This window comes from Nerophis ophidion, linkage group LG07 (assembly GCF_033978795.1).
Source record: "Nerophis ophidion isolate RoL-2023_Sa linkage group LG07, RoL_Noph_v1.0, whole genome shotgun sequence".
NCBI lineage: Eukaryota > Metazoa > Chordata > Actinopteri > Syngnathiformes > Syngnathidae > Nerophis > Nerophis ophidion.
In genome coordinates, this window is record NC_084617.1 from 64,508,643 (window position 1) to 64,535,628 (window position 26,986).

At 40.1% G+C, this 26,986-nt stretch overlaps 1 protein-coding gene across 2 annotated transcripts in view; it reads left to right on the top strand.

The window, feature by feature from the left end:
• lmx1bb (LIM homeobox transcription factor 1, beta b) overlaps positions 1 to 25,380 on the top strand; it is a 160,863-nt gene extending 135,483 nt beyond the window's left edge. The window contains exons 5-9 of one of the 2 annotated variants that reach the window (XM_061906859.1): positions 5,673 to 5,851; positions 10,670 to 10,747; positions 11,115 to 11,181; positions 17,224 to 17,385; positions 21,924 to 25,380. In XM_061906859.1, the coding sequence (XP_061762843.1) occupies positions 5,673 to 5,851; positions 10,670 to 10,747; positions 11,115 to 11,181; positions 17,224 to 17,385; positions 21,924 to 22,081 (644 nt within the window). In that variant the 3' untranslated portion in view covers positions 22,082 to 25,380. The remainder of the gene's footprint in view (positions 1 to 5,672; positions 5,852 to 10,669; positions 10,748 to 11,114; positions 11,182 to 17,223; positions 17,386 to 21,923) is intronic. The other variant, XM_061906861.1, reaches the window with a different exon arrangement.
• Positions 25,381 to 26,986: the final 1,606 nt, after the last annotated feature.

Genomic DNA, 26,986 nt, shown 5'->3' on the forward strand with positions numbered 1-26,986 from the left:
TGGAATATTTGGGTGACTACTCCTTACTTTTACTTGAGTAATACATCTCTAAAGTAACAGTACTCTTACTTGAGTACAATTTCTGGCTACTCTACCCACCTCTGAAGACCAATAATGATGACAAGTAAGAGTATATTAGCAAAAACACAGAAAAAAATGTTATTTATTTCCTTCGACAGCTGCAATCCAGCAGATATCACATGCAGTAAAAAGCTTCCAACATGACTTCATCTGCGGATTGTCGGTTGCCGTTTCTCCAGCTCTCTAATTTGAGCAGGGAGCACAAGTTTACGATACAGTAGGAAGTGGATGTAGGACCGAGCCAAACCCGTCCGTTTTAATGGCTCTCCGTGCGTGGGCAAGCTGTGGTGCTGGAAAGAATTAAATAACTGCATCAGGGTGAGTGACAGAGGGATTTTCCTGCAGAACGCCTCTTATCAGCTGGAGTGTTCCTGGCCTGTAGGTTCCTCACACGGTGAGGCATCTCGCCAAGCCTCACTGTTCACTACCATCTGGCCCGCATTTAAACATGCACAAAAGCTGGGGGGGGGAATTTGTCAAATGCATCTGTGCCTATGTCAACTTTTGTCAACTTGTGGGAATATTTGCTTTGCCTCGTCCTTGTTCACCCGTGTCCCGGAGTCTCGCTCAGGCTTTTGTGCCTGTCTTCTGGTTTCACGTCGGAGGAAATGTTGACATGAACGGAGGGGTTAACCTCAGTTTTTGGTAGACGGATTTTATGTTTGCAATGTCGATACGGGTTAGAAATAAGGGCATGTCTAATGTCGGGATTCAAAAGGTGCAATTTGAAATCATATAATTTTATCACAATTAGGGATATTAGATTATGAATTGATTAACGTGGACCCCGACTTAAACAAGTTGAAAAACTTATTCGGGTGTTACCATTTAGTGGTCAATTGTACGGAATATGTACTGAACTGTGCAATCTACTAATAAAAGTATCAATCAATCAATCACTCAATTATATTATATTAGATTAGATTAGATTAGATAGTACTTTATTTATTCCGTCAGGAGAGTTCCTTCAGGAAAATTAAAATTTTCAACACAATCTCATTCAAGATCAGACAAACATTACAGGGAGACAGAACAGGATCGCTGATGGGTCTGCCGGCTTCCAGCGCCCCTTACAAAAAAGATGAGATACAAGTAAAATAGAAGATTAAAATAAAATTTAAAAAATGGTCTTAGCCTGACTGAGGCCAAGGGAAAAAAACAACTCATAGCCATAGTACACATCCCTCTCACATGTGTGTAAGAAGGAAACATCAAACATCAAAGAAGACAAAAGACATTAAAGACATTAAAGCAGCAGATACAACCAGACACTTCTACATACAGCTATGAATAAAAAGTAAAAGAAACATATCCACTGTGGTGGCCTCGGCGGTGTTCCACGCCATCGTCCGCTGGGGTGGAGAGAGCATTGGCCAGAGACAGAAGCAGACCCAACAAAGCAACCAAGACAGCCGACTCCACTCTCGGCCAGTGTCCAGTCCGCATGGATGAGCGAGAATACGTCCAAGGTGGCTGAGGTGTCCGACACTTGCTCACCCAGCCAAGACACCGTGAAGCCTCTCCGTCCCGGCGCTCAGTGCTAGCTCCGCGGCCCTGTCCCCTCATCCGCATCTCCTCCAGTCACTCCAAATCGACTCTGGCGTGGCAGAGACCCAGCAGCCGGTCTCCATGGCCAAAAGGCTCCCGGGAGGCGGATCCGAAAGTCCACAAAAAAAAGCACCACAGAGATCACGAACGTGCCACCCCTTGTCACACAGTCCCAAAAGGTCCCGGACCAAAAGGCAAAAAAATATAATAACACATGAAAACAAGAGGGAAACACAAAAGGATGACACAAGAGCACAGAGCTCCTGCCAACAGCAGCCACTACAGCAGCGCCATCTTGGAAAAATGGATATGTACCAGGTACCAATTCCTGGTCCCTGGTAATCAACACCGGAACTCAATAGTAACAATTTCTGCTACTTTTGTGCGTGTTTATGGGTTTACTGAATATCCATTTGTTCATTAATAAGATATTCTTTTAATTAACATTCAGCAGCTAATTATCAAAATTATCTCTCCAGTTTATATATGTTGCTTTTTTGCAACATGTCTGAGTCTCATTTGCAAGTATTATACGGTAAAGTAGACTTTGCCTGCAGTTGCAATTCCAAGACATTATATGGCAGTATTGCAGGAGTAGGGAACCTATGGCTCTCGAGCCAGATGTGGCTCTTCCGATGACTGCATCTGGCTCTCAGATAAATCTTAGCTGACATTGCTTCTTAATACGATAAGTAATGAATAATTTCACTGGTAATCACAGTTTTAAAAATAACGTTCAAGATTAAAAACTTTCTCATGCATTTTGATCCATCCATTTTCTACCGCACCTGTTCAAGAAGTCGCGTTAAAAAGGCCTTAGTGGCCACATGCGTGGACAGCACCTTTTAGTTCTTATTTCCAAAATGGTGTACACCAGTGGTCCCCAACCACCGGGCCGCAGAATATTTTTTTATTCATTTTTATTTAAAAAAATAATAATATATTTTTTTTATTTTTATTTTTTTTTATTTTTTTTTTTTTTATTAAATCAACATAACAAACACAATATACACCTACAATTAGTGCACCAACCACAAAAAAACTCCCTTTTTCATTACAAAAACGTCCCTTTTTCATGACAAAGAAAAAAAAAAAAAAAAAAAGAAGGACTTCACCCCCCGCCCCCCAGCCCCCCGGCCCGCGGGACAAATTATTAAGCGGATACAAAAAGGTTGGGGACCACTGGTGTACACTACTGAATTGGGGTCTTATGGCCACTTATGTGGACACTTATACTGCCATCTGGAAGAGTATAACATACAATGAAATTTGGAAAAATAAAGTGTAAAAATAAGAATTAGCATGTCACTAAACATGAAGTACACGTTTGTTACTTATGGACTAAGTACATCATATAAAAAGTTGATTCTTAGTTTTTATTCTAATTAGGGTCCAATAAGCCCAAATAGCAAAGAGAAATAAAACAAGCATGTAAACAAAAAGTTTGGGCCTTAAGAAGTTAATGCTAAGAAGTATTTTATTTAATATTGGTTAGCTTCAGAAAAACAATGTTATTGAAAATAATTGGAGACTTATTATACTCTAAAAATGTTGGTCTTAGTTAAAAATGCATGCATTTAGTTGTATTCAGTGTTAAAAAATATCATATGGCTTTCATGGAAATACATTTTAAAATATTTGGCTTTCATGGCTCTCTCAGCCAAAAACGTTCTCGACCCCTTCAGGAGTGGACTACAATGTATTGCCTAGTCAGGACGTAGTCTTTGCCACTAAACTCAGTCTAATATATTTTTTGTTTTGCACCCTTAAACATGTTTGTAATTTCTGTATTCATGACACACCAGCTGTTTTATTGTAACATGCATCTTAGTTGTCTTTTTATCTACCAAATTTGGAGGTGTTGAAATTGCCATGTAAAATTGCTAATGCTAATCAGTAGCATGTCTGTGGATAATCCCATGCAAATTAGCATCAAGATAGCAGATTTTGAAAAGGGGAGTCTTACTGTATGTTCAAGTGTTTTCTACCAGGCATACTGGCTTTGTTGGTATGGAAAATTAGAACAGGTAGTTTGGCTGAGTGCTGCATGAGGGATTGTTTGCCTGCCAAGTGTTGACGTCCTGTGGAACTAAGGTTTGAGTTCATGTTCACCGACATAATTCGCTCAATGCTTCTAGAAGTACTGAATTCGGTACGCCTCCTGAATCACAATATAAGGTATTTTTAATGTGATTTAGTTTTATATAAGATATTGTCTTCTTCTTTAGGCACTCACAGTAATTTCTTGTTTAATTAACCCTCGTGTAATGTAAATTATTGTTACTCAGCCAGCGTTTGTGGGTCTGATGGACCCGTTGCATTTTGTCTACCTTATCTCAATATACATCTGCTTATTGGAATAACCTTATCCCAATAAACATCTGTTCAGTATTTTAACATAAAAGTGTTTGATTGTGAGGCACTAAAAGTCACAAAATGCAACGGGTCCATCAGACGCTGGCCGAGTAACAACGATATGAACGTTGCATGAAAAATTTCTCTGCCAGTTTTTGCATCCCACGGGGTTTCTTCTTTTGTGTTTCTGCACCTGCGGTTCCCATACAAGGTTGCAACATTGTTTGTCAACACTGTCTGCTCTCATTTTCTCGCACATTTGAGCCGCTGATGTTCTGTGTACCTACACTCTGCCCCCCTTTCTAGGCCTGCTGTGTGTGTGTGTGTGTGTGTGTGTGTGTGTGTGTGTGTGTGTGTGTGTGTGTGTGTGTGTCTGTGTGTGTGTGTGTGTGTGTGTGTGTGTGTGTGAGTGTGTGTGTGTGAGAACATCAATTTCCACACTTATATTACCCCCGGGTCCAGTGGACCCGGATATCTTATATGTAATAGAAATGTGTAAGGCGGGTGTATGGTGTGTGGTCATTAAATATGTATTCTGATATATGTTCTTTACAGAAAATGAGCCAAAGTCAGTGAGTCTCAGTTTGAAAAATGTATTAATCATCCCATCCATCCATCCATTTTATACTGCTTATTCCCCCAAAGGGAATAAGCGGAATGTCTGATTGAATACTAAAATCATTATGACAGACCGCCTTAAAAAACAGAATGGAATTTCCGTTTTTTTTATACCCAGAATGTACATGAAAATAAAGAATGTGGGATTTACAATATTAACTATGAACGATAAAACACTGAATATTGAAAACATATGAATGTCACACTCCCTCTCCATCCATTCATCCATTTTTCTACCGCTTATTCCCTTTGGGTTCACGGGGGGTGCTGGTGCCTATCTCAGCTACAATCGGGCGGAAGGTGGGGTACACCCTGGACAAGTCGCCACCTCATCGCAGATTAATTCATCGTTTTTCTTTTAATAAAAAATGAAAACGGGCCCCACAGACCCGAATACCACCCCCCCCCACACATTTCTATTACATATAAGATGTCTGGGGCCACTGGACCCGGGCCTTATAGAAGTGTGGAAAATGAATGTCTGCATACACACACACACACACACACACACACACACACACACACACACACACACACACACACACACACACACACACACACACACACACACACATACATTGGAGAATAGATGCAAATCCTGAAGGTACAAATATATCAAAAGTTCATGAGACTAAAACGTTCACATTTAAGTTTTTTTTCTCGCGAGATGCATCTCTCATATGTTCTAACATGGCCTTTGTTGTGCTTGACATAGTGTTCTTATCAGAGATTGATTTAGTGCAAATCAGCCAAAGCTGAGGGCAATAAGTTAGAAGTGACGCAGTGTCCAGTTCAGTGACGAATGCGCATACTTTATTGTTCTCTCCGAGCACGCGCCGTAGACTTCTGTGAGTGCAATCACGCATGTGGCCGCTTTCTTTCGAAACAAATTGATAACGCCATATTCAAAACACATGTGTCTCCCTTGACTCTGCACTTGCGGTGTGTGAATCTGCTGGAAGAGCAAAGAACAAGAGTATATTTATCAGCAGACTGTCACTGACTGAGGGGGGGGTAAAAAGGGTGTAGTTAGTTCAAACACATAGTGATGATGCAAACTTGTTCTGCAGAGAAAAGCGACGATGAGGAATTGGACATCAAGCCAGAGAAAGGAGGCATTGGAGGCCAGGGGAAGGGGGATGACAGCAAGGATCCCAGGAGACCCAAAAGACCACGCACCATCTTGACCACTCAGCAGAGACGAGCCTTCAAGGCTTCCTTTGAGGTGTCCTCAAAACCCTGCAGGAAGGTATGTGGAACGCACAATTAGCATCACTGTCATGGAAGGACACTCGTATGGAACGTGTCATAATCCTGAAATACATTTGCACTAAATGATAGAGCGGTACTTTAGTTTCCCATTTGAAATGCTGAAGTATAATTAATCTGTTCCAAACATGCAACCGTTTTATACATGAAAAATTTAATCAAAAACAATGTACATTACACAGAAACAGATAAACCACAGAAACCTCCGGTGTATATATATATATATATATATATATATATATATATATATATATATATATATATATATATATATATATATTAGGGATGTCCGATAATATCGGACTGCCAATAAATGCTTTAGATCAGTGGTTCTCAACCTTTTTACAGTGATGTATGCCCTGTGAACATTCAAGTACCCCTTAATCAGAGCAAAGCATTTTTGGTTGAAAAAAAGAGATACAGAAGTAAAATACAGCACTATGTCATCAGTTTCTGATTTATTAAATTGTATAAGAGTGCAAAATATTGCTCATTTGTAGTGGTCTTTCTTGAACTAGTCGGAAAAAAAGATATAAAAATCACTAAAAACTTGTTGAAAAATAAACCAGTGATTCAATTGTAAACAAAGATTTCTACACATAGAAGTAATCATCAACTTAAAGTGCCCTCTTTGGGGATTGTAATAGAGATCCTTCTGGATTCCTGAACTTAATTCTAAACATTTCTTCACAAAAAAATAAATATTTAACATCAATATTTATGAAACATGTCCACAAAAAATCTAGCTGTCAACACTGAATATTGCATTGTTGTATTTCTTTTCACAGGTTTTGAACTTAAATTCATATTTTGTTGAAGTATTATTCAAAAAATATATTTATAAAAGATTTTTGAATTGTTGCTATTTTTAGAATATTTTTAAAAACTCTCACGTACCCCTTGGCATACCTTTAAGTACCCCCAGGGGTACGCGTAACCCCATTTGAGAATCACTGCTTTCGTTTGTAATATCGGAAATTATCGGTATCGGTTTAAAAAAGTAAAATTGATGAGTTTTTAAAACGCCACTGTGTACACGGACGTAAGGAGCGGTACAGAACACCAATAAACCTTAAAGGCACTGCTTTTGGGTGCCGGTCCAGTCTACGACTGTTCACACACACAAGCGAATGCAAACCATACTTGGTCAACAGCCATACAGGTAACACTGAGGGTGGCCGTATAAACAACTTAAACACTGTTACATGCGCCACACTGTGAACCCACACCAAGCAAGAATGACAAACGCATTTCAGGAGAACAGCCGCACCGTAACACCACAAAAAACACAACAGAACAAATATCCTGAACCCCTTGCAGCCCACCTCAACCTCCTCATGCTCTCTCAGGGAGAGCATGTCCCAAATTCCAAGCTGCTGTTTTGAGGCATGCTAAAAATAAATAATGCACTTTGTTACTTCAATAATAAATATGGCAGTGCCATGTTGGCATTTTTTCCATAACTTATGTTGATTTATTTTGTAAAATCTTGTTACAGTGTTTAATGCATCCAGCGGTTCTTATACAACAAAATTGGCCATAATAATGTGTTAATTTCACAACTGTATATATCGGTATCGGTTGATATCAGAATCGGTAATTAAGAGTTGGACAATATATATATATATATATATATATACAGTTATACAGTGCTCAATACCGGGGTAGTGCAGAATAGACGTTGGGTCAGAAAAAAACATTGATGATAAATACATGTTCCTGTACCAACAGTGCCAAACAGAATACATGTGGCGGTTCCTTTTAAGGACATAGTTCACCACACCTGTTTGCTGTAATTGTTCGATCGTGTACATGACAATGTTGTTCTTGTTTGTTTGAGTTAAGAGTGAGAAATTCAAAGCCGTCCCTTCAGGAGAGTTTCCCAAATGTGTAAAAAAACCCAAAAAAAAACACATGATGTTAGTGCACCAGCTGTGGTAAATGAGCAAACTACATAAATAACATCCTTTAATTTGATTCTGATATTATTTTTTTTAATCTTGATGGATTGAAAATTAACACCAATGAGTTGATTGAAGATTATCACATCATTTATTCAGAAAATGTAAATAACGACAGATAAAGATAGAATACTATTAACCGCAACATGTAAGTGCACATTTTCAGAAAGTGCTTGTTCTATCTTTAAACAAAGAAAACAATCTGAAGTTGTCACTTACTTTTAAGGTATCGTGCCGTCATTTTACCACTTGGGAGTAGATTTTTCTGTATGTGACCCCTGATCTAAAATGAGTTATAGGTAGTAAATGTTCGAAAACTGGGGCATACGAAAACCGAGGTACGAGTAAATCACAAAACCAAGGAAGTCTTAATTCAACCACATGATTAATCTGATGATACACTTCTAAAAGTGAAAAAATAATGCATTAGGGAGCTACAGTACCTCCACATTCTGTGCTTTAAATATGTCCTAGTAAAGCCTATAGCAGGGGTGTCAAACGCACGGCTCGCAGACCCGATCAGGCCCGCGAACAGGTTTTATCCAGCCCCCGGGATGAGTTATCTAAGCATAAAAATGAGCCAAAATTTTAGAATGAAAGAAACTGCTGTTCTAAATGTGTCCACTAGATGTCACAATAGCAATTATTTGTATTTTTGTAAATATTGCTACATATGTAAAAAATAAAATAAAAAAAACACATGATGTTAGTGCACCAGTCGTGGAAAATGAGCAAACTGCATAAATAACATACTGTAATTTGATTCTGATATTATTGTCTGTCTATCTGTGTTGGCCTTGCGATGAGGTGGCGACTTGTCCAGGGTGTACACTGCCTTCCGCCCAATTGTAGCTGAGATAGGCACCAGCGCCCCCCGCCACCCCAAAGGGGAATAAACGGTAGAAAATGGATGGATATTATTTTTTTAATCTTGATAGATTGAAAATTAACACCAATGAGTTGACTGAAGATTATCACATAAATTATTCAGAAAATATAAATAAAGACATATAAATATAGAATACGATTAACCGCAACATTAAGTGCACATTTTCAGAAAGTGCTCGTTCTATTTTTAAACAAAAAAAAGCAATCTCAAGTTGTCTTTATTTTTAAGTTATCGTGCCATGATTTTACCACTTGGGAGTAGATTTTTCTGTATGTGGCCCCCGATCTAAAATTAGTTTTAGGTAGTAAATGTTCGAAAAATGGGGCATACGAAAACCAAGGTACGAGTTAATCACCAACCAAAAAGTCTTGGTTTAACCACACAATTAAGGTGGCTCTGATGATACACTTCTATCCATCCATCCAACCATTTTCTACCGCTAATCCCCTTTGGGCGCTGGTGCCTATCTCAGCTACAATCGGGCGGAAGGCGGGCTTACACCCTGGACAAGTTGCCACCACATCGCAGGGCCAAAACAGATAGACAGACAACATTCACACTCACATTCACACACTAGCGCCAATTTAGTGTTAAAAAAAACACTAAATGAATGCATTGAGGAGCTACAGTACTTCCACATTATGTGCCCTAAAAATGTCCCAGTAAAACCTGTAGCGTTCCTTCAATGTTGCAAAATAAAGTGAATGCCGCCTCTATTCTAAGCCCATGTGTTTTCATGATGGTAAAATTTTCAATCTCGATAAATTGAAAATGAACATCATTGAGTTGATTGATGAACATTATCACTAGAGGTGCGCGGATAGGCAATTATATCATCCGCATCCGCATCATCAAAGTAGTCATCCACCCGCCGTCCACCCGAACCAACATTTTATCAGGACCGTACCCGCCCGCCAACCGCCCGCTTAAATACATCAGAGGTCGGCCGCTTTTACCATTTACAAAGCTATTTAAACCTGTTTAACAGAGTAATGAAGACAATTGGAGCCGCTAACGTTCTCGCGACTATCCAATAGCGTTCATCCTGATGACAAGTATGTGGGCGTGCTGTGAAACAATTGCCTTAGACACCTTCAACAACATGTATAAACCAATTGTTGGTCCGGCAACATTTTGTGAGCAGCTTCCGCAATTACACGTACAAGATTGAAAGGCATACTGGGTGATACAGAGTACACTGATGGTTGTGATATAAACAACTTTAACACGTACTAATATGCGCCACGCAGTGAAGCCACACAATACAAGATTGACAAACACATTTCGGGAGAACATCCTCACAGTAACATAACATAAACGCAACACAACAAATACCCAGAATCCATTGTATTCATGACACATCCCTGAATTATTATCTGGGTAACTTTCGGCAGTCTGTCAAGAGAATAATAGCATCTCCTATCTTCGTCTTCGCTTTATGACACGGGTCTTAAATGGATCTTCGAATGGCAAGAGATATCGATCCCAGAACCATGTATATCAAATATTTCCGTAGGGTTCAACCGCCACCCGCCCAAATCTAAATAAAATCTATTTTTTCGTCATGTCAACCGCCCGACCCGCTGTTTATCCGCGGATGAGACCGCAAACCGTGCATCTCTAATTATCACATAATTTATTCAGAAAGTATAAATAACAGCAAATTAAGAATACTACTAACTGCAACATGTAAGTGTAAAAGAAACAACAACATTATGATTTGTACAATTTCTGAATGTGCTTGTTCGGTATTTAAACAAAGAAAACAATCTGAAGTTGCCTTTAGTTTTAAGTTATCATGCCGTGATTTTACCAGTCCGACCCCCGATCTGAAATTAGTTTGACACCCCCGGCCTATAACGTTCCTTAAATGTTGCAAAATAAAGTGAATGCCGCCTGTATTCTAGTTTTCTATGTTTTCATGACGGTAAAATGATTCTGTCTTCAGGTGAGGGAGACGTTGGCTGCAGAGACAGGACTCAGTGTCCGGGTGGTCCAGGTGTGGTTCCAGAACCAGAGAGCTAAGGTGAGAGAACTAAGCAACGTATGCAACAGCCCTTTTCTATCTTGAATTTACAGAAAAAAGGCCAGAGAATAAATCACCCCCAACTATGTGTGTTAAACTTATCACTGCATTCCTTTCACAAATGCAAAAAGAAAAGCAAGATCACGTGCACGTTGCAAATCTAGCACACTGTTGCACTAAATGTCTACACCCTCCCCTGCGCCGATGACTATCTGGCCAAATCCTTTGATACTTGACAATGAAACGCTCTCAGATACGGATTTTATGTAGTTCACGCCAGGGTGAAGAGCGAGGAGCATCCTGTCTAAATTAAAGAGCGCTTGTTAGTTTTGGGAGTTGCTCACAAGTTTGATTCTTGCCTTTCTAGATGAAGAAGTTGGCCAGAAGACAGCAGCAGCAACAAGAACAACAGAATTCCCAGAGACTTGGCCAAGGTACTGACTTGAGTACACACAGGGAGCTTCACTGTCTTTTACAAAATATTCTATGTTCAAGCCAACAAGAAAAACATTTTTTTTATATATACATTCGTGTTTCACAGCACATCCTCTCACTCACTAGAGCAATACTAGAGATGTCCGAGAATATCGAACTGCCGATATTATCGGCCAATACATGCTTTAAAATGTAATGTCGGAAATTATCGATATCGGTTTCACCAAGTAAAATTTGTCACTCTTAAAAAAACTGCTGTACGGAGTGGTACACGGACGTAGGGAGAAGTACAGAGCGCCAGAAATCTTCAAGGCGCTTCCCAATCACATAATATCTACAGCTTTTCACACACACAAGTGAATGAAACGCATACTTGGTCAACAGCCATACAGGGTGGCCGTATAAACAACTTTAACACTGTTACAAGTATGCGCCACAGTGTGAACCCACACCAAACACATATTTCGGGAGAACATCCGCACCGTAATACAACAAAAACACAACAGAACAAATAGCCAGAAGCCCTTGCAGCACTAACTCTTACAGGGACGCTACAATATACATCCCCCGCTACCGCCGAACCCCGCCCACCTCAACCTCCTCATGCTCTCTCAGGGAGAACATTAGTTTGGAACAATTCCAAGCTAAAGTTTTGAGGCATGGTAAAAAAAAATAATGCACTTTGTTACTTCGATAATATATATGGCAGTGCCACGTTGGCATTTTTTCCCCATAACTTGAGTTGATTTATTTTGGGGCACCACAACAAAATTATGCATATGTGACAGTACCTCACTGTCGTACGGGTTCCACGGACCACCCAGGAAGGACATTGCTTTTGAGCAGGTTTGACTCTTTTATTTTTTCAAATAAAGCTTTGTCTTCAGGTCGGATCGCTTTTCAGCTGCTCCACTCCACTGCTCTCTCACGGTCCACTTAGAACTTTAACACTGTTTCAAATATGCGCCACACTGTGAACCCACACCAAACAAGAATGACAAACACATTTCGGAAGAACATCCACACCGTAACACAACAAAAACACAACAGAACAAATACCCAGAACTCCTTGCAGCACTAACTCTTCCGGGACGCTACAATATACACCACCCGCTACCCCCGAACCCCGCCCACCTCAACCTCCTCATGCTCTCTCAGGGAGAACATGTCCCAAATTCCAAGCTGCTGTTTTGAGGCATGTTAAAAAAAAAATAATGCACTTTGTGACTTCGATAACAAATATGACAGTGCCATGTTGCCATTTTTCCCTATAACTTGAGTTGATTTATTTTGGGGCACCACAACAAAATTAGGCATATGTGACAGTACCTCACTGTCGTACGGGTTCCACGGACCACCCAGAAAGGGCATTGCTTTTGAGCAGGTTTGACTCTTTTATTTTTTCAAATAAAGCTTTGTCTTCAGGTCGGATCGCTTTTCAGGTGCTCCTTTCCACTGCTCTCTCACGTTCCACTTTTCATCCGCCGTCGTCGTCGTCTGCTCGTGTCTTCCGCTCCTCGGTCGCTGCTGCGGGCTCTCCTCCTCCTTCTGCCCCGATCTTGCCTCCTTCTCCTCTTTTATACATCGTGAGGAGATAAGTTAATTGTGTACTTGTGCGTGATCCACACACCTGCACATGACTGCGGCGTCGTTCCCGGCACGCCCCGCCTCTCCGCTCGGCCGCATTTTCCGCCTCCTCGACGCCATCCTCGCCCCGGTGCTCGTTCGCCGGCTCCGCCTCTCCACAGCATAATAATGTGTTAATTCCACAACTGTATATATTGGTATTGGTTGATATTGGAATCGGTAATTATGCGTTGAACAATATCAGAAGATCGAATATCGGGAAAAAAAACATTATCGGACATCTCTAATGAATACACAATCAGTTGCACAATCACTCATATGTGCATATCTTATTATGGTAACACTTTAGTATGGGGAACATATTCACCATTAATTAGTTGCTTATTAAAGTAACAACAACTTATTTTTGGGTTATTTGGACACTAAGGGAACATATTAGGGTTTGTGTTAGGGTTAGGGTTACTAATAAGCAATACATCTGAGGATATTGAGGGAACACTCTTAGTTAGTGGCTTACTGGTTGTATGATAAGGCCATGCAGGATAAGGCATTAATAAGTACTAAATAATGACCAATTAAGAGTCAATAAGGACAAGCGGTAGGAAATGGATGGATGGATGTTAATAATTTTCATGTTAATAAGCACCTAATTAATGGTGAATATGTGTTCCCCATACTAAAGTGTTCCCATTGTTATAATTCAACCGTTATCATTATATGACTATCATATTTGTTTTAAATTAATACAGACGTTTTAATGATTGGTTGCACTATAAGTGTCAAGTTTGCAGAGTGAAAAAAATCCTCACATTTTACATTCTAATCATATGTTTTATTACAGCAAAGTTGTATTGAAAAAAATAGGGTGTGTGTGAAGTGAACACCAATCCATTATGAGCATACACAATGGAAATGATAAAGCAGCACTAAAATACCATTGAAACACTAAATCTGAAATGATCTGTCCCTTATGTTTTTTGTTTTTTTTTACCGCTCACAATTTGTTTTAGTTTGTACACTTATGGAGTTTCAAAAGCACATTATTGCCAGATAAAAAAATAAAAAAGTACATATGAAAGTCATTTAAAAGTCACTATATGTCTAAGAGCACTCAGAATGGATGTTAGATGCATTGCGAGCGCAGACGAGGTGGGCTTGCAGGGGGGAAAAGAAGCCTCCATCAGTCACTTTGCTAAGAGTGTTTGCAAAGGGAATTGGCTACAGGCCTGTGGAAGAATGTGTTTCCACGGTAATACCAACAAAGAGATGCAAGCCATTTAGGTATTTGAAGGTTGCAATCTCACAAAGAGCACACTTTCATTTCATTGCATTAGTTTCACTTGAATGGCACTAAAACCAAGGCAAAGCAATCACAAATGGCATCAGTTCTACATGTTACACTTTTCATGTTCTACATGTTACACCTTTCATACACACTTAGTGGGCCGGAATTTTGTAATCAATATTTGAGACGATTTTTATGAAAGGGTGACGATGTGCATGATAGGTATACTTCTAACTTTTTTACATGACATTATGTTGCCCTTTGTGGGGCACATAATGATATTTGGTAAATTAAAGTTGGAATTGACATAAAATGCATAAAAAGATAAGGAGGTGAAGAACCACCTGGGGCAGCCTGTTGCTGTTTTATCCTCTTATTTATTTGTCCTTACTTGTTCCAGCGATACAGCACACCTGAGTAGAAGCAATGTGATTTCACCAAGAAAAGCCATATATTATATATATATATATATATATATATATATATATATATATATATATATATATATATATATATATATATATATATATATATATATCTATATATACATATATATATATATATATATATATATATATATATATATATATATATATATATATATATATATATATATATCATATATACATATATACACACATATATATATATATATATATATATATATATATATATATATACACACATATATATATATATATATATATATACACACATATATATATGTATATATATATATATATATATATATATTGTTTCATAAAAAATACAAAGGCTGTGTCATCCCTACAAGCCTGTTTAACAGGTTGTCCTGCTCTTCAGGGGCTTATAAAAAAAATAAATAATAATATATATGTATATATATATATATATATATATATAGTGGGTAGAGCGGCCGTGCCAGAAACCTGAGGGTTGCAGGTTCGCTTCCCACCTATTGACATCAAAGTCGCTGCCGTTGTGTCCTTGGGCTGGACACTTCACCCTTGCCCCCGGTGCCGCTCACACTGGTGAATGAATAATGAATGAATGATTGGTGGTGGTCGGAGGGGCCGTAGGCGCAAACTGGCAGCCACGCTTCCGTCAGTCTACCCCAGAGCAGCTGTGGCTACAGATGTAACTTACCACCACCAGGTGTGAATGAATGATGGGTTCCCACTTCTCTGTGAGCGCTTTGAGTATCTAACAATAGAAAAGCGCGATATAAATCTAATCCATTATTATTATTATTATTATTAGCATACTTGCTCATGCCGAAATGCATAAATGTTATGATTTGACATTTTGTCATTGTTTACCACAGGGCCACGAGCAACCCGTAGAGGTCGGGCAAAATAAATGTGTTTCTCAGCTGTGGTTCGCAGAGGCGCTTAATTGTAATCCACTTTTGCACTACTTGTGGCAGTGATGACAATATCAAACAATCAAGAAGTCTGGGGCTTAAGTCATAGAAAAGTTTCTTCGGCGCAAAAATCATAAGTCAAGTTGTGGAACTGTATTTCCATTTACACTTAAAATGTATTGACAGTGTATTTAAAACGCATATATTTCATTATTATTTATCAATAATTTGGTTAGAAAGTGTTTATTTTAGCACTGCATAATTGTACGTGAAAGAACAGTTCATCAGTTTTTATGAGTCCCTTCTTTTGCAGTGTATTTGATTAGTGTTTATTTTGGAATCAGCCTGACCTAATCCCTAATATTAATCTTTTTGATTAACACATGCTTTCATATCAACTGACAAGGTTCATTCTCAAATATTGAAGACAATTATAATACAAAATAATTACAAATTGGATAAAATTGCTATGGTATAAAAAGGGGTAGGATTAAACAAACTCTGCTTCTTCCTACTCCTTTTCAGACGTGCTGTAACTGGAAATGTGTGATGCATTACGTTGTACCGTATACATGTTCGAAATAAACTGAAACTGAACTGAACTGGAGATTACTAATTCAGTGTTAATATTTGAGTGGGCTCCGGGCCTCTCTGTAGTGGAAAAGTTGGGCCCCGAGGTCAAAAAGGTTAAGAATCTCTGGTTTAACATGAGTACCCAACATGTATGAGTCAGAAGAGAGAGAATTTATCATAGGTCTTCTTAAAGTGCTGCCACTCTTCACAGTGTTTGGGTCTTCTTTTCATCCTGGTAATTCCTTTTCTTGCTTCTGACACGACATTTTTCTTGCCCCTTCCGCGTTTTTTCTACATTCGAGGCTGGTATGTACCTCTTCCGGAAATTTGGGTGTAGGTTAGCGGTACAAAGGAAATAAAAGCACATTATAATTATACCCGGACTGTTGAACGACTGAAGCTCTACGTAAAACAAGAATGGGAAAGAATTCCACTTTCAAAACTTCAACAATTAGTTTCTTCAGTTCCCAAACATTTATTTAGTTTTGTTAAAAGAAAAGGTGATTTAAAACAGTGGTGAACATGCCCTTTCCCAACTACTTTGGCACGTGTCGCAGCTATGAAATTCTAAGTTAATTATTATTTGCAAAAAAAAATAAAGTTTATGAGTTTGAACATTAAATATCTTATCTTTGTAGTGCATTTAATTGAATACAGGTTGACAATGATTTGCAAATCATTGTATTCCATTTATATTTACATCTAACACAATTTCCCAACTCATATGTGTATATATATATATATATATATATATATATATATATATATATATATATATATGTATATATATATATATATATATATATATATATGTATATATATATATATATATATATATATTTATGTATATATATATATATTTATGTATATATATATATATATTTATGTATATATATATATATATATATTTATGTAATATATATATATATATATATATATATATATATATATGTACATATATATATATATATATATATATATATATATATATATATATATATATATATATATATATATATATATATATATATATATATATATATATCTATCCGTTGCAGCCCGATATCAGACACTGTTTTTCAGGATTCTTTTTCCTGTTTGTACGGTTTCTTACCCAAGTCTATTCAATGACAATGATGATGCTAATATACAACAAAACATCCATTTACAAGAATAAGAAATGAGGTGAATGTTTAGATAAAACAATTGTTCACCCCATGATGCAAACTCTAATTAGAGCTCACTTTCTTACAGAAGTAATGTCAAATCGTATGGAGGGGATGATGAGCTCCTTCACACCTCTGCCCCCACCACAGCAGCAGTTGGTTGCCATGGACCAGAACGGGTACAGTACTGACCCCTTCCAACAGGGGCTCACCCCCCCACAGATGCCCGGAGACCACATGAACCCATATGGTGAGCATGCATCTGGCAACGTCCTCGTTCTCGGACAGTGGTGCTCAAACTTTTTTGAACAAGTCAGAAAAAACTTGACTTTCCCAGTACCACTGCAATGACCAAAATCAAAATACAGTATTGTAGTAGGCCTAAGTATTCATTAAAAGGCTGAGGTTTTATTTAGCAAGTATATTTGATATGTTGGGCCAATTTAAGATAATACACACTGTTTAAAGGCCTACTGAAATGAGATTTTTGCATTTAAACGGGGATAGCAGGTCCATTCTATGTGTCATATTTGATCATTTCACGATATTGCCATATTTTGGCTGAAAGGATTTAGTAGAGAACATCGGCGATAAAGTTTGCAACTTTTGGTCGCTGATAAAAAAGCCTTGCCTGTACCGGAAGTAGCAGATGATGTGCGCGTGACGTCACGGGTTGTAGGGCTCCTCACATCCTCACATTGTTTACAATCATAGCCCTTAGCAGCCAGAGCTATTTGGACCGAGAAAGCGACAATTTCCCCATTAATTTGAGCGAGGATGAAAGCTTCGTGGATGAGGAAATTTAGAGTGAAGAACTAGAAGAAAAAAAAAGGTTTAAAAAAGGCAATTGCAGTGGGAGCGATTCCGATGTTATTAGACACATTTACTAGGATAATTCTGGAAAATCCCTTATCTGCCTATAGTAGTGTTTTAGTGAGATTAAATAGTACCTGAAAGTCGGAGGGGTGTTGACCCAGTGTCTGAGGAAAGTCACGCAGCTGCAGGAGGACAGAATCTCCGCTGATGTCTCCGGTAAGAGCCGACTTATTAGCACAATTTTCTCACCGAAAACTGCCGGTTGACATGTGGTCAGGATCCATGTTCGCTTGACCGCTCTGATCCATAGTAAAGCTTCACCTTCGGGATTTTTAAACAAGGAAACACCGGCTGTGTTTGTGTGGCTAAAGGCTAAAAGCTTCCCACCTCCATCTTTCTACTTTGACTTCTCCATTATTAATTGAACAATTTGCAAAATATTCAGCAACACAGATGTCCAGAATACTGTGTAATTATGCGATTAAAGCAGACTACTTATAGCTGGGATCGGGCTGTAAAATAATGTCCGCTACAACCCGAGACGTCAAACGTACGCGTCATCATATCACAAAGTTTTCAACATGACACTTTGCGGGAAATTTAAAATTGCAATTTAGTAAACTAAAAAGGCCGTATTGGCATTTTTTGCAATGTTAATATTTCATCATTGATATATAAGCTATCAGACTGCGTGGTCGGTAGTAGTGGGTTTCAGTAGGACTTTTTGGCTCTATTGTAAGCGGACTTTTAATTGCATGTATTTAATAGATAGATAGCTAGATAGATAGATCGATAGATGGATGGATGGATGGATGGATGGATGGATGGATGGATGGATGGATAGATAGATAGATAGATAGATAGATAGATAGATAGATAGATAGATAGATAGATAGATAGATAGATAGATAGATAGATAGATAGATAGATAGATAGATAGATAGTACTTTATTGAATCCTTCAGGAAAATTAAAATTCCAGCAGCAGTATACAGAGTTGAGATCAATTTAAAAAGTAAATAATGGGGGTGTAAATGGAAACAAAATAGAAAAATATTACAATAAGAAAAAAAAATAAAAGGCAACAATGGGAATAAAAATATAACAGTAAAATAAGAATATAACAAGAGAAACTAGGCAGTAGTGACCATGTTATGAAAAAGTATTGCACTGTTATTGTTTGGCATCCCCTGTCATCCTAGTACCCCATCCCCCCCAGAGAGGAGTTGAACAGGGTGTCAAACTCTGGCCCGCGGGCCAAAACTGGCCTGCCGTGTAATTTAATTTGGCCCTTGAGGCAATATCAATTTAGCATTAGAGCTGAACCGCCGTTGTTATACAGCGTCGGTGCCGCTGTAACACCGCATTCACCGCTAATACTCATACTTGCCAACCCTCCCGAAGTTCAGTGCCCCTCCTGAAAATCTCCGGGGGCAACCATTCTCCCGAATTTCTACAGATTTCCACCTAGACAACTATATTGTGGGCGTGCATTTAAGGCACTGCCTTTAGCGTTCTCTACAACCTGTCGTCACGTACGCTTTTCCTCCACACTAACAGCGTGTCACATAATGTTTGTGGCTTTTACACGCACAAGTGAATGCAAGGCATACTTGGTCAACAGCCATACAGGTCACACTGAGGGTGGCTATATACACAACTTTTAGCACTGTTAAAATATGCGCCACACTGTGAACCCACACCAAACAAGAATGAGAAACACATTTCAGGTGAACATCCGCACCGTAACACAACAGAACAAATACCCAGAAACCCCTTGCAGCACTAACTCTTCCGGGAAACTTCCAGCAAACTGACCATTAATTAACGTTTTATTCATGCATTTTCTCTTGCTACTTCAAGGCTTGAATGTTTGGTTCATTCATTATTGGGGGGTATAGCTCAGTTGGTAGAGCGGCCGTGCCAGCAACTTGAGGGTTGCAGGTTCGATTCCCGCTTCCGCCAACCTAGACCCTGCCGTTGTGTCCTTGGGCAAGACACTTTACCCATCTGCTCCCAGTGCCACCCACACTGGTTTATATGTAAAAAAAAAATTGATATTGGGTTTCACTTTGTAAAAAGCGCTTTGAGTCACTAGAGAAAAAGCTCTATATAAATATAATTTACTTCACTATGAGTTTTCATGTTCTCCCCGTGAATGCGTGGGTTCCCTCCGGGTACTCCGGCTTCCTCCCACTTCCAAAAACATGCACCTGGGGATAGGTTGATTGGCATCACTAAATTGGCCCTAGTGTGTGAATGTTGTCTGTCTATCTGTGTTGGGCATGCGATGAGGTGGCGACTTGTCCAGGGTGTACCCCGCTTTCCGCCCGATTGTAGCTGAGATAGGCGCCAGCGCCCCCCGCGACCCCAAAAAGGGAATAAGCGGTAGAAAATGGATGGATGGATATTGTTATTTTATTTTCAAATGTATTATTAGCCTGTGGAAAAAAATGTGATATTTACCTCAGAAGATTCCAAATAGAAAAAAAACATAACATTTTTATTTAAATTTTATTTGATATGCCATTGATATTCTTTTAAATATTATTATTATTATCATTTGAAACTGGATTTTTCATGTCATTAAAGTTATAGTGAAGTGACTTATATTTATATAGCGCTTTTCTCAAGTGACTCAAAGCGCTTTACATAGTGACACCCAATATCTAAGTTACATTTAAACCAGTTTGGGTGGCACTGGGAGCAGGTGGGTAAAGTGTCTTGCCCAAGGACACAACGGCAGTAACTAGGATGGCACAAGCGGGAATCGAACCCGCAACCCTCAAGTTGCTGGCACGGCCACTCTACCAAACGAGCTGTGCCACCCCTAAGCCTTGCTTGTTCAATATTTAATGCCCAACTTGTTTGGGTCCCTATTAAAAGGTTCATTTGTTCAACCTTGGCCCGCGGCTTTGTTCCGTTTAAAATTTTGGCCCACTCTGTATTTGAGTTTGACACCCCTGGTCCATTGGTTTTTTAGTCTATTGGTCCTGCACTTGGGATGAAGCAGTCTAGCACTGAACAGGCTCCTCTGGCTACTGATAACGCTAATATGTAGAATGCATAAAAAAAACCCACATATTTGTCGTCATAATGTGAACAAAAAAAGTGCAGATCCCCTTTTAAAGCCACGGCCAACCTGAATTAAGCTTGAACAGCTTCTCCTCTCATACGAGATCAAATTGTTTGTATCCTGGTTTCGAACCTCTTCCCCGGTTACTGATGACGTGGTCGATGCGGAGAGCAAACCAGGACCAGGGGGAGCGAACGCAACATCTCTTAGATCCATGTGCGATATTGCGAAGACATTAAAACTGCAAACGAGAAGAGAGGGAGAATAGCAGTCAATCAAGTTTGTAATCCACCAGGATGCAACCGGAATAACACTTCTGAGTGACGTCCTCAACCAGCCCCAGAGGGACCGTTTCCTCCAGTTCATAACTTCCTTATAATTTGCCTCCATTTAGTTCTTCCTGATACGGAGAACGCCAAATCCCCGGTCTCATCGCTCTCCGTCGGTTCGGGGGGGAAAAGAACAATATTGGTGACGGCATGAAAAGATAGGTCTCGAAACGCTGTCCCCATTTTGTTGCGCTATCATTAAGATCCAGAGTGTAATAAAGCTAACTATTCCCTCCGGAGAAATAACATGTCGAGCTTTTATGAAAGGCGTAAACAGCTGCTATTAGCCAGATCTTTTAGGAGGATGCCCCTTGTTTACATGCGCCCTCACAGACCGCGATTGTCCCGGCGAGAGCCGCAAAAAAAGTACGCTTTGATGATATCTAAGGAAACTGTTTTCACGATTGTGATGACACGAAAATGCCCGTCCCTCGCCGGGGCGATTAGTAATTATAATTTCCCAACACGACCATCGCTGGGAAGATTGCATTGATTTGTTAAATTTTGTTTTTTTCTCTTTCTTCTTCCGAGTCGTGACAGCTCCGTGAAATCTGTCTCTCCCCTGCAGGTAATGATTCGGCATTCCACGACATAGACAGCGACACGTCTTTAACCAGCCTCAGTGACTGCTTCATGGCCTCGTCGGACGTCAACTCCATGCAGGCCCGGGTGGGGAACCCCATCGACCGCCTGTACTCCATGCAAAACTCGTACTTTGCGTCCTGAGCGAAAAGGCAACGGAAATTAACTGCCCGTCTCGACCCTAATTCCTGAAGACCGGATACCACACGAGGATTGGACAGAGGGAACCTTGATCCTGAAGACATAGAAGACCCCTGGGGCAAGAAAAAAAACTAAAAAAAAAACTTGTCAATTGTTCGAAATCATCCATGGGGGTGGCTTGTCCTTCACAACAGTTTTTTTTTTCTTTTTCGTTCACATATAGAAATCGACTGACGAAACTGTTGGGATCCGCCGCCCGGATCATGTATGGTTTTGGTTTCTGAGTCCTTTTGTGTTTTGTTGATCGTTTTGGACTCTCCCTGTTCTTAGTTTTTGCACTTCAAGCAATCAATGTTTATTTATATAGCCCTAAATCACAAATGTCTCAAAGGACTGTACAAACCACTACGACTACGACATCCTCGGAAGAACCCACTTCCTGTTTTATCTTGTTTCCAAGGTTGTTCATTCGTCCCACCTGCTACTTGTTTCTCTAGCACACCTGTTGGTAATTATTTACTTCTGTATTTAAGCCCGCTTTCTACCTTTTGTTCGATCTTGGTCCGTTGTTTGCTACTCGCAATAGTCACGGTTGGTTTTTAAATGGTAAATGGTAAATGGGTTATACTTGTATAGCGCTTTTCTACCTTCAAGGTACTCAAGGCGCTTTGACACTATTTCCACATTCATCCATTCACACACACATTCACACACTGCCATGCAAGGCCCTAACCACGAACCATCAGGAGCAAGGGTGACGTGTCTTGCTCAAGGACACAACAGGCTTGACGAGGTTGGTAGAAGGTGGGGATTGAACCAGGAACCCTCAGGTTGCTGGCACAGCCACTCTCCCAACTGCGCCACGCCGTCCCCTTTTTCACTCTGTACTAAGTTTCGTCGATGTATATATTATTGCTAAGTCCCGTCTTAGCTTTGCGTGCGCTCGGCACGTTATTGTTGGACTTGTGGACTCCCTGCTAAGCTAGCATTAGCTTCCCGTGCGTAGGCAAGCGCTTTATTTTGTCGTTTGTATCAGTGTTCTTTTTATTTTTATATATTAAAGGGGAACATTATCACAATTTCAGAAGGGTTAAAACCAATAAAAATCAGTATTTTTCAATTTTTTTTCAAAATTTTACCCGTCCTGGAATATCCCGAAAAAAGGCTTTAAAATGCCTGATTTTCGCTATTTACGAAGCCACGGTCCATTTTCCTGTGAAGTGAATTAGTGAAATTAATTATATTTATATAGCGCTTTTCTCTAGTGACTCAAAGCGCTTTACATAGTGAAACCCAATATCTAAGTTACATTTAAACCAGTGTGGGTGGCACTTGGTGCAGATGGGTAAAGTGTCTTGCCCAAGGACACAACGGCAGTGACTAGGATGGCGGAAGCGGGAATCGAACCTGCAACCTTCAAGTTGCTGGCACGGCCACTCTACCAACCGAGCTATGCCGGTGATGCCAATACAAACAACACGGTGGATACCCACAGCAAGATATAGCGACATTAGCTCGGATTCAAACTCGGATTTCAGCAGCTTAAGCGATTCAACAGATTACGCATGTATTGAAACGGATGGATGGAGTATGGAGGCAGATAGCGAAAACGAAATTGAAGAAGAAACTGAAGCTATTGAGCGAATAGCTCAGGGGTCGGGAACCTTTTTGGCTGAGGGAGCCATGAAAGCCAAATATTTCAAAATGTATTTCAGTGAGAGCCATAACATTTTTTTTAACACTGAATACAACTAAATTTGTGCATTTTTAAGACCAACATTTTATAACAACAGCATAATAAGTCTCTTATTCTTTTTAATAACATTTGTATTCCATAGCTAACCAATAATTAATATAATACTTGTTACCATTTATGCTTCTTCTTGAACAGGTGCGTTAGAAAATGGATGGTTGGATTAAAATGCATGAGAATGTTTTATAATTTGAATGTTATTTATAACACTGTGATTACCAGCGGAATTTTTCATTACTTATCGTGTTAAGCAATGTCAGCTAAGATTGATCTGAGAGCCAGATGAAGACATCAAAAGAGCCACATCTGGCTCTAGAGCCATAGGTTCCCTACCCCTGGAATAGCTATTGACGCCATTCAGCCAGGTCTGTAAAATGTGCAGACCAAACGATCGGGACTTTCGCATTGACACTGGAGCAACTTAAATCCGTCGATTGGTAAGTGTTTGTTTGGCATTAAATGTGGGTGGAAGGAAACGCTGGATGCAAATATAGCTAAATGAGGCATAACGATGCAATATGTACATACAGCTCGCTTAAATAGCACGTTAGCATCGATTAGCAACTTGAATCCATCCCTGATCGGGTTGTTACACCCTCTGACAACACACCGACGAGGCATAATGTCTCCAAGGTACCGGAAAACAGTCGAAAAAACGGAAAATAACAGAGCTGATTTGACTTGCTGCGTGTAATGTGTTTGAGAAATTGGCGTTGACTACCTAGGTGACGTCACGTTTTGACGTCATCGCTCCGAGAACAAATGATAGAAAGGCGTTTAATTCGCCAAAATTCACCCATTTAGAGTTCGGAAATCGGTTAAAAAAAGATATGGTCTTTTTTCTGCAACATCAAGGTACATATTGACGCTTACCTAGGTCTGGTGATAATGTTCCCCCTTTAAATCAAGTCTTACCTGCTACTCCTGCCTGTCTGGTCCTCGTGCATCCGGGGGGGGGGGACACAACACGCGCACACGATGCGATCCAAATGTGACCGAACAAAAAGGAGAAGGCGGGCTTGAATACCGAAGTAAACAATTACCAACAGGTGTGCGTAGGGAAACAAGTAGCAGGTGGGACGAATGGAAAAACCATGGAAACAAGATATAACAGGAAGTGCAAAAACTAAGAACAGGAAGAGTCCAAAACGATCAACAAAACACGAAAGGACTCAGAAGCCAAAAGCATACATGATTCCGGGCGGCGGATCCCAACAGAAACACTCTTAAACCAAATACCAGTGAATTCATACAATGCATGGCTGTAAACAACCTATTTCCAAGTCACCCCCCCGTCGCCCCCACCCCTGGTTACAATGTGGTGTTTGGACTGTTCCTTCTACATGGTCCCCCCCCCCCCATGTTCACCCGCTAGCATTTTGATCACTATGGATAGGTACTAGATATTGTGTTAATAGTCAAAAATAGGTGCAGCATGTCTGCAAGAGTGACTGTACATTTGTGTATGTTTGAGAATTTGTGGTAAGAAAGAATTGTTTCGATGACTTCAAATAAAAAAAAAAAAAAATTTAAAAAAAAAAAAGAAGGGTGGACTAGCCAGATCAGTGAAGTGTAAATACGTTTCCCAGGCAAATTGGATGTGCATGTTAAAATGGAAAGCATTCTATTTATTTAACTATAACAGGTTCTTGAAGGTACATATTAAAAAAATGAAAAGCTTTATTTAAAAAGGAGAACATGTTTTTTTTTTTTTTTGAGCAATTAGTCAGTTGGATTGTCACAAACCTTATGTGTGTAATTTTAATATGAAGATTAACCCTTCTTTTGGTTTTTCCCAGCCAAGCTGTAAATGAGCAATGTGCTATTTATTTCGTACAGACCATTAACTATTTGTCAGCATTGTCATATGTGCATTCTCAAAATTTTAAAGTTGCTAATTGACCAAAGTTGACTGGTTTGATGAATAAACAATGTCTTTCTCCTTATAACAGTGAATGAATTGCTTTCATTCATCCATCCATTTCTACCCTGTGTCCATGTTGGGGTTGCGGGGGGTTTGCTGGAGCCTATATCAGCTGCATTCGGGCGGAAGGCGCCGTACACCCTGGACAAGTCGCCACCACATCGCAGGGCCAACACAGATAGACAGACAACATTTTGCTTTCATTTCCACTCTACCAAATTCTGACACTTAGGGGCCTGGTCTACTAAGGTTTACAATCCATTTAGCGTGTTTGTCTGCACATATATGCAGAATATATGCTGATTACATACTTGCCAACCCTCCCGGATTTTCCGTCAGACTCCCGAAATTCAGCCCCTCTCCCGAAAACCTCCCGGAAGAAATTTTCTCCCGAAAATCTTCCGAAATTCAGCTGGAGCTGGAGGCCACGCCACCTCCAGCTCAAACATGCACAGTTCGAAGCTTGAAAAGGAGGATTGCAGGCAGATCTGACTGCATTTAAAGTCCATCCATCTTCTTCCGCTTATCAGAGGTCAGGTCGCGGGGGCAGCAGCCTAAGCAGAGAAACCCAGACTTCCCTCTCCCCAACCACTTCGTCTAGCTCTTCCCGGGGGATCCCGAGGCGTTCCCAGGCCAGCCGGGAGACATAGTCTTCTCAACGTGTCCTGGGTCTTCCCCGTGGCCTCCTACCGGTTGGACGTGCCCTAAACACCTCCCTAGGGAGGCGTTCGGGTGGCATCCTGACCAGATGCCCGAACCACCTCATCTGGCTCCTCTCGATGTGGAGGAGCAGCGGCTTTACTTTGAGTTCCTCCCGGATGGCAGAGCTTCTCACCCTATCTCTAAGGGAGAGCCCCGCCACACGGCGGAGGAAACTCATTTCGGCCGCTTGTACCCGTGATCTTATCCTTTCGGTCATGACCCAAAGCTCATGACCATAGGTGAGGATGGGAACGTAGATCGACCGGTAAATTGAGCGCTTTGCCTTCCGGCTCAGCTCCTGCTTCACCACAACGGATCGGAAAGTCATTTTTAAAAACGACTGCTAATTCTCCTCCTTTTCGACCGGACGACCGCAAAGAATTAAAGTAGGAACACTCCGGAGGCAGAAGTTCATTAAGAGGGGCGGACTCACCGGCTCTCAGCCATGTTTCCGTCACACAGAGGAAGTCAAGTCCGCCGCCCGCGGGAAGTGAAGAAATCCTTTAGGACAAACGTTTTGCGTTCACAA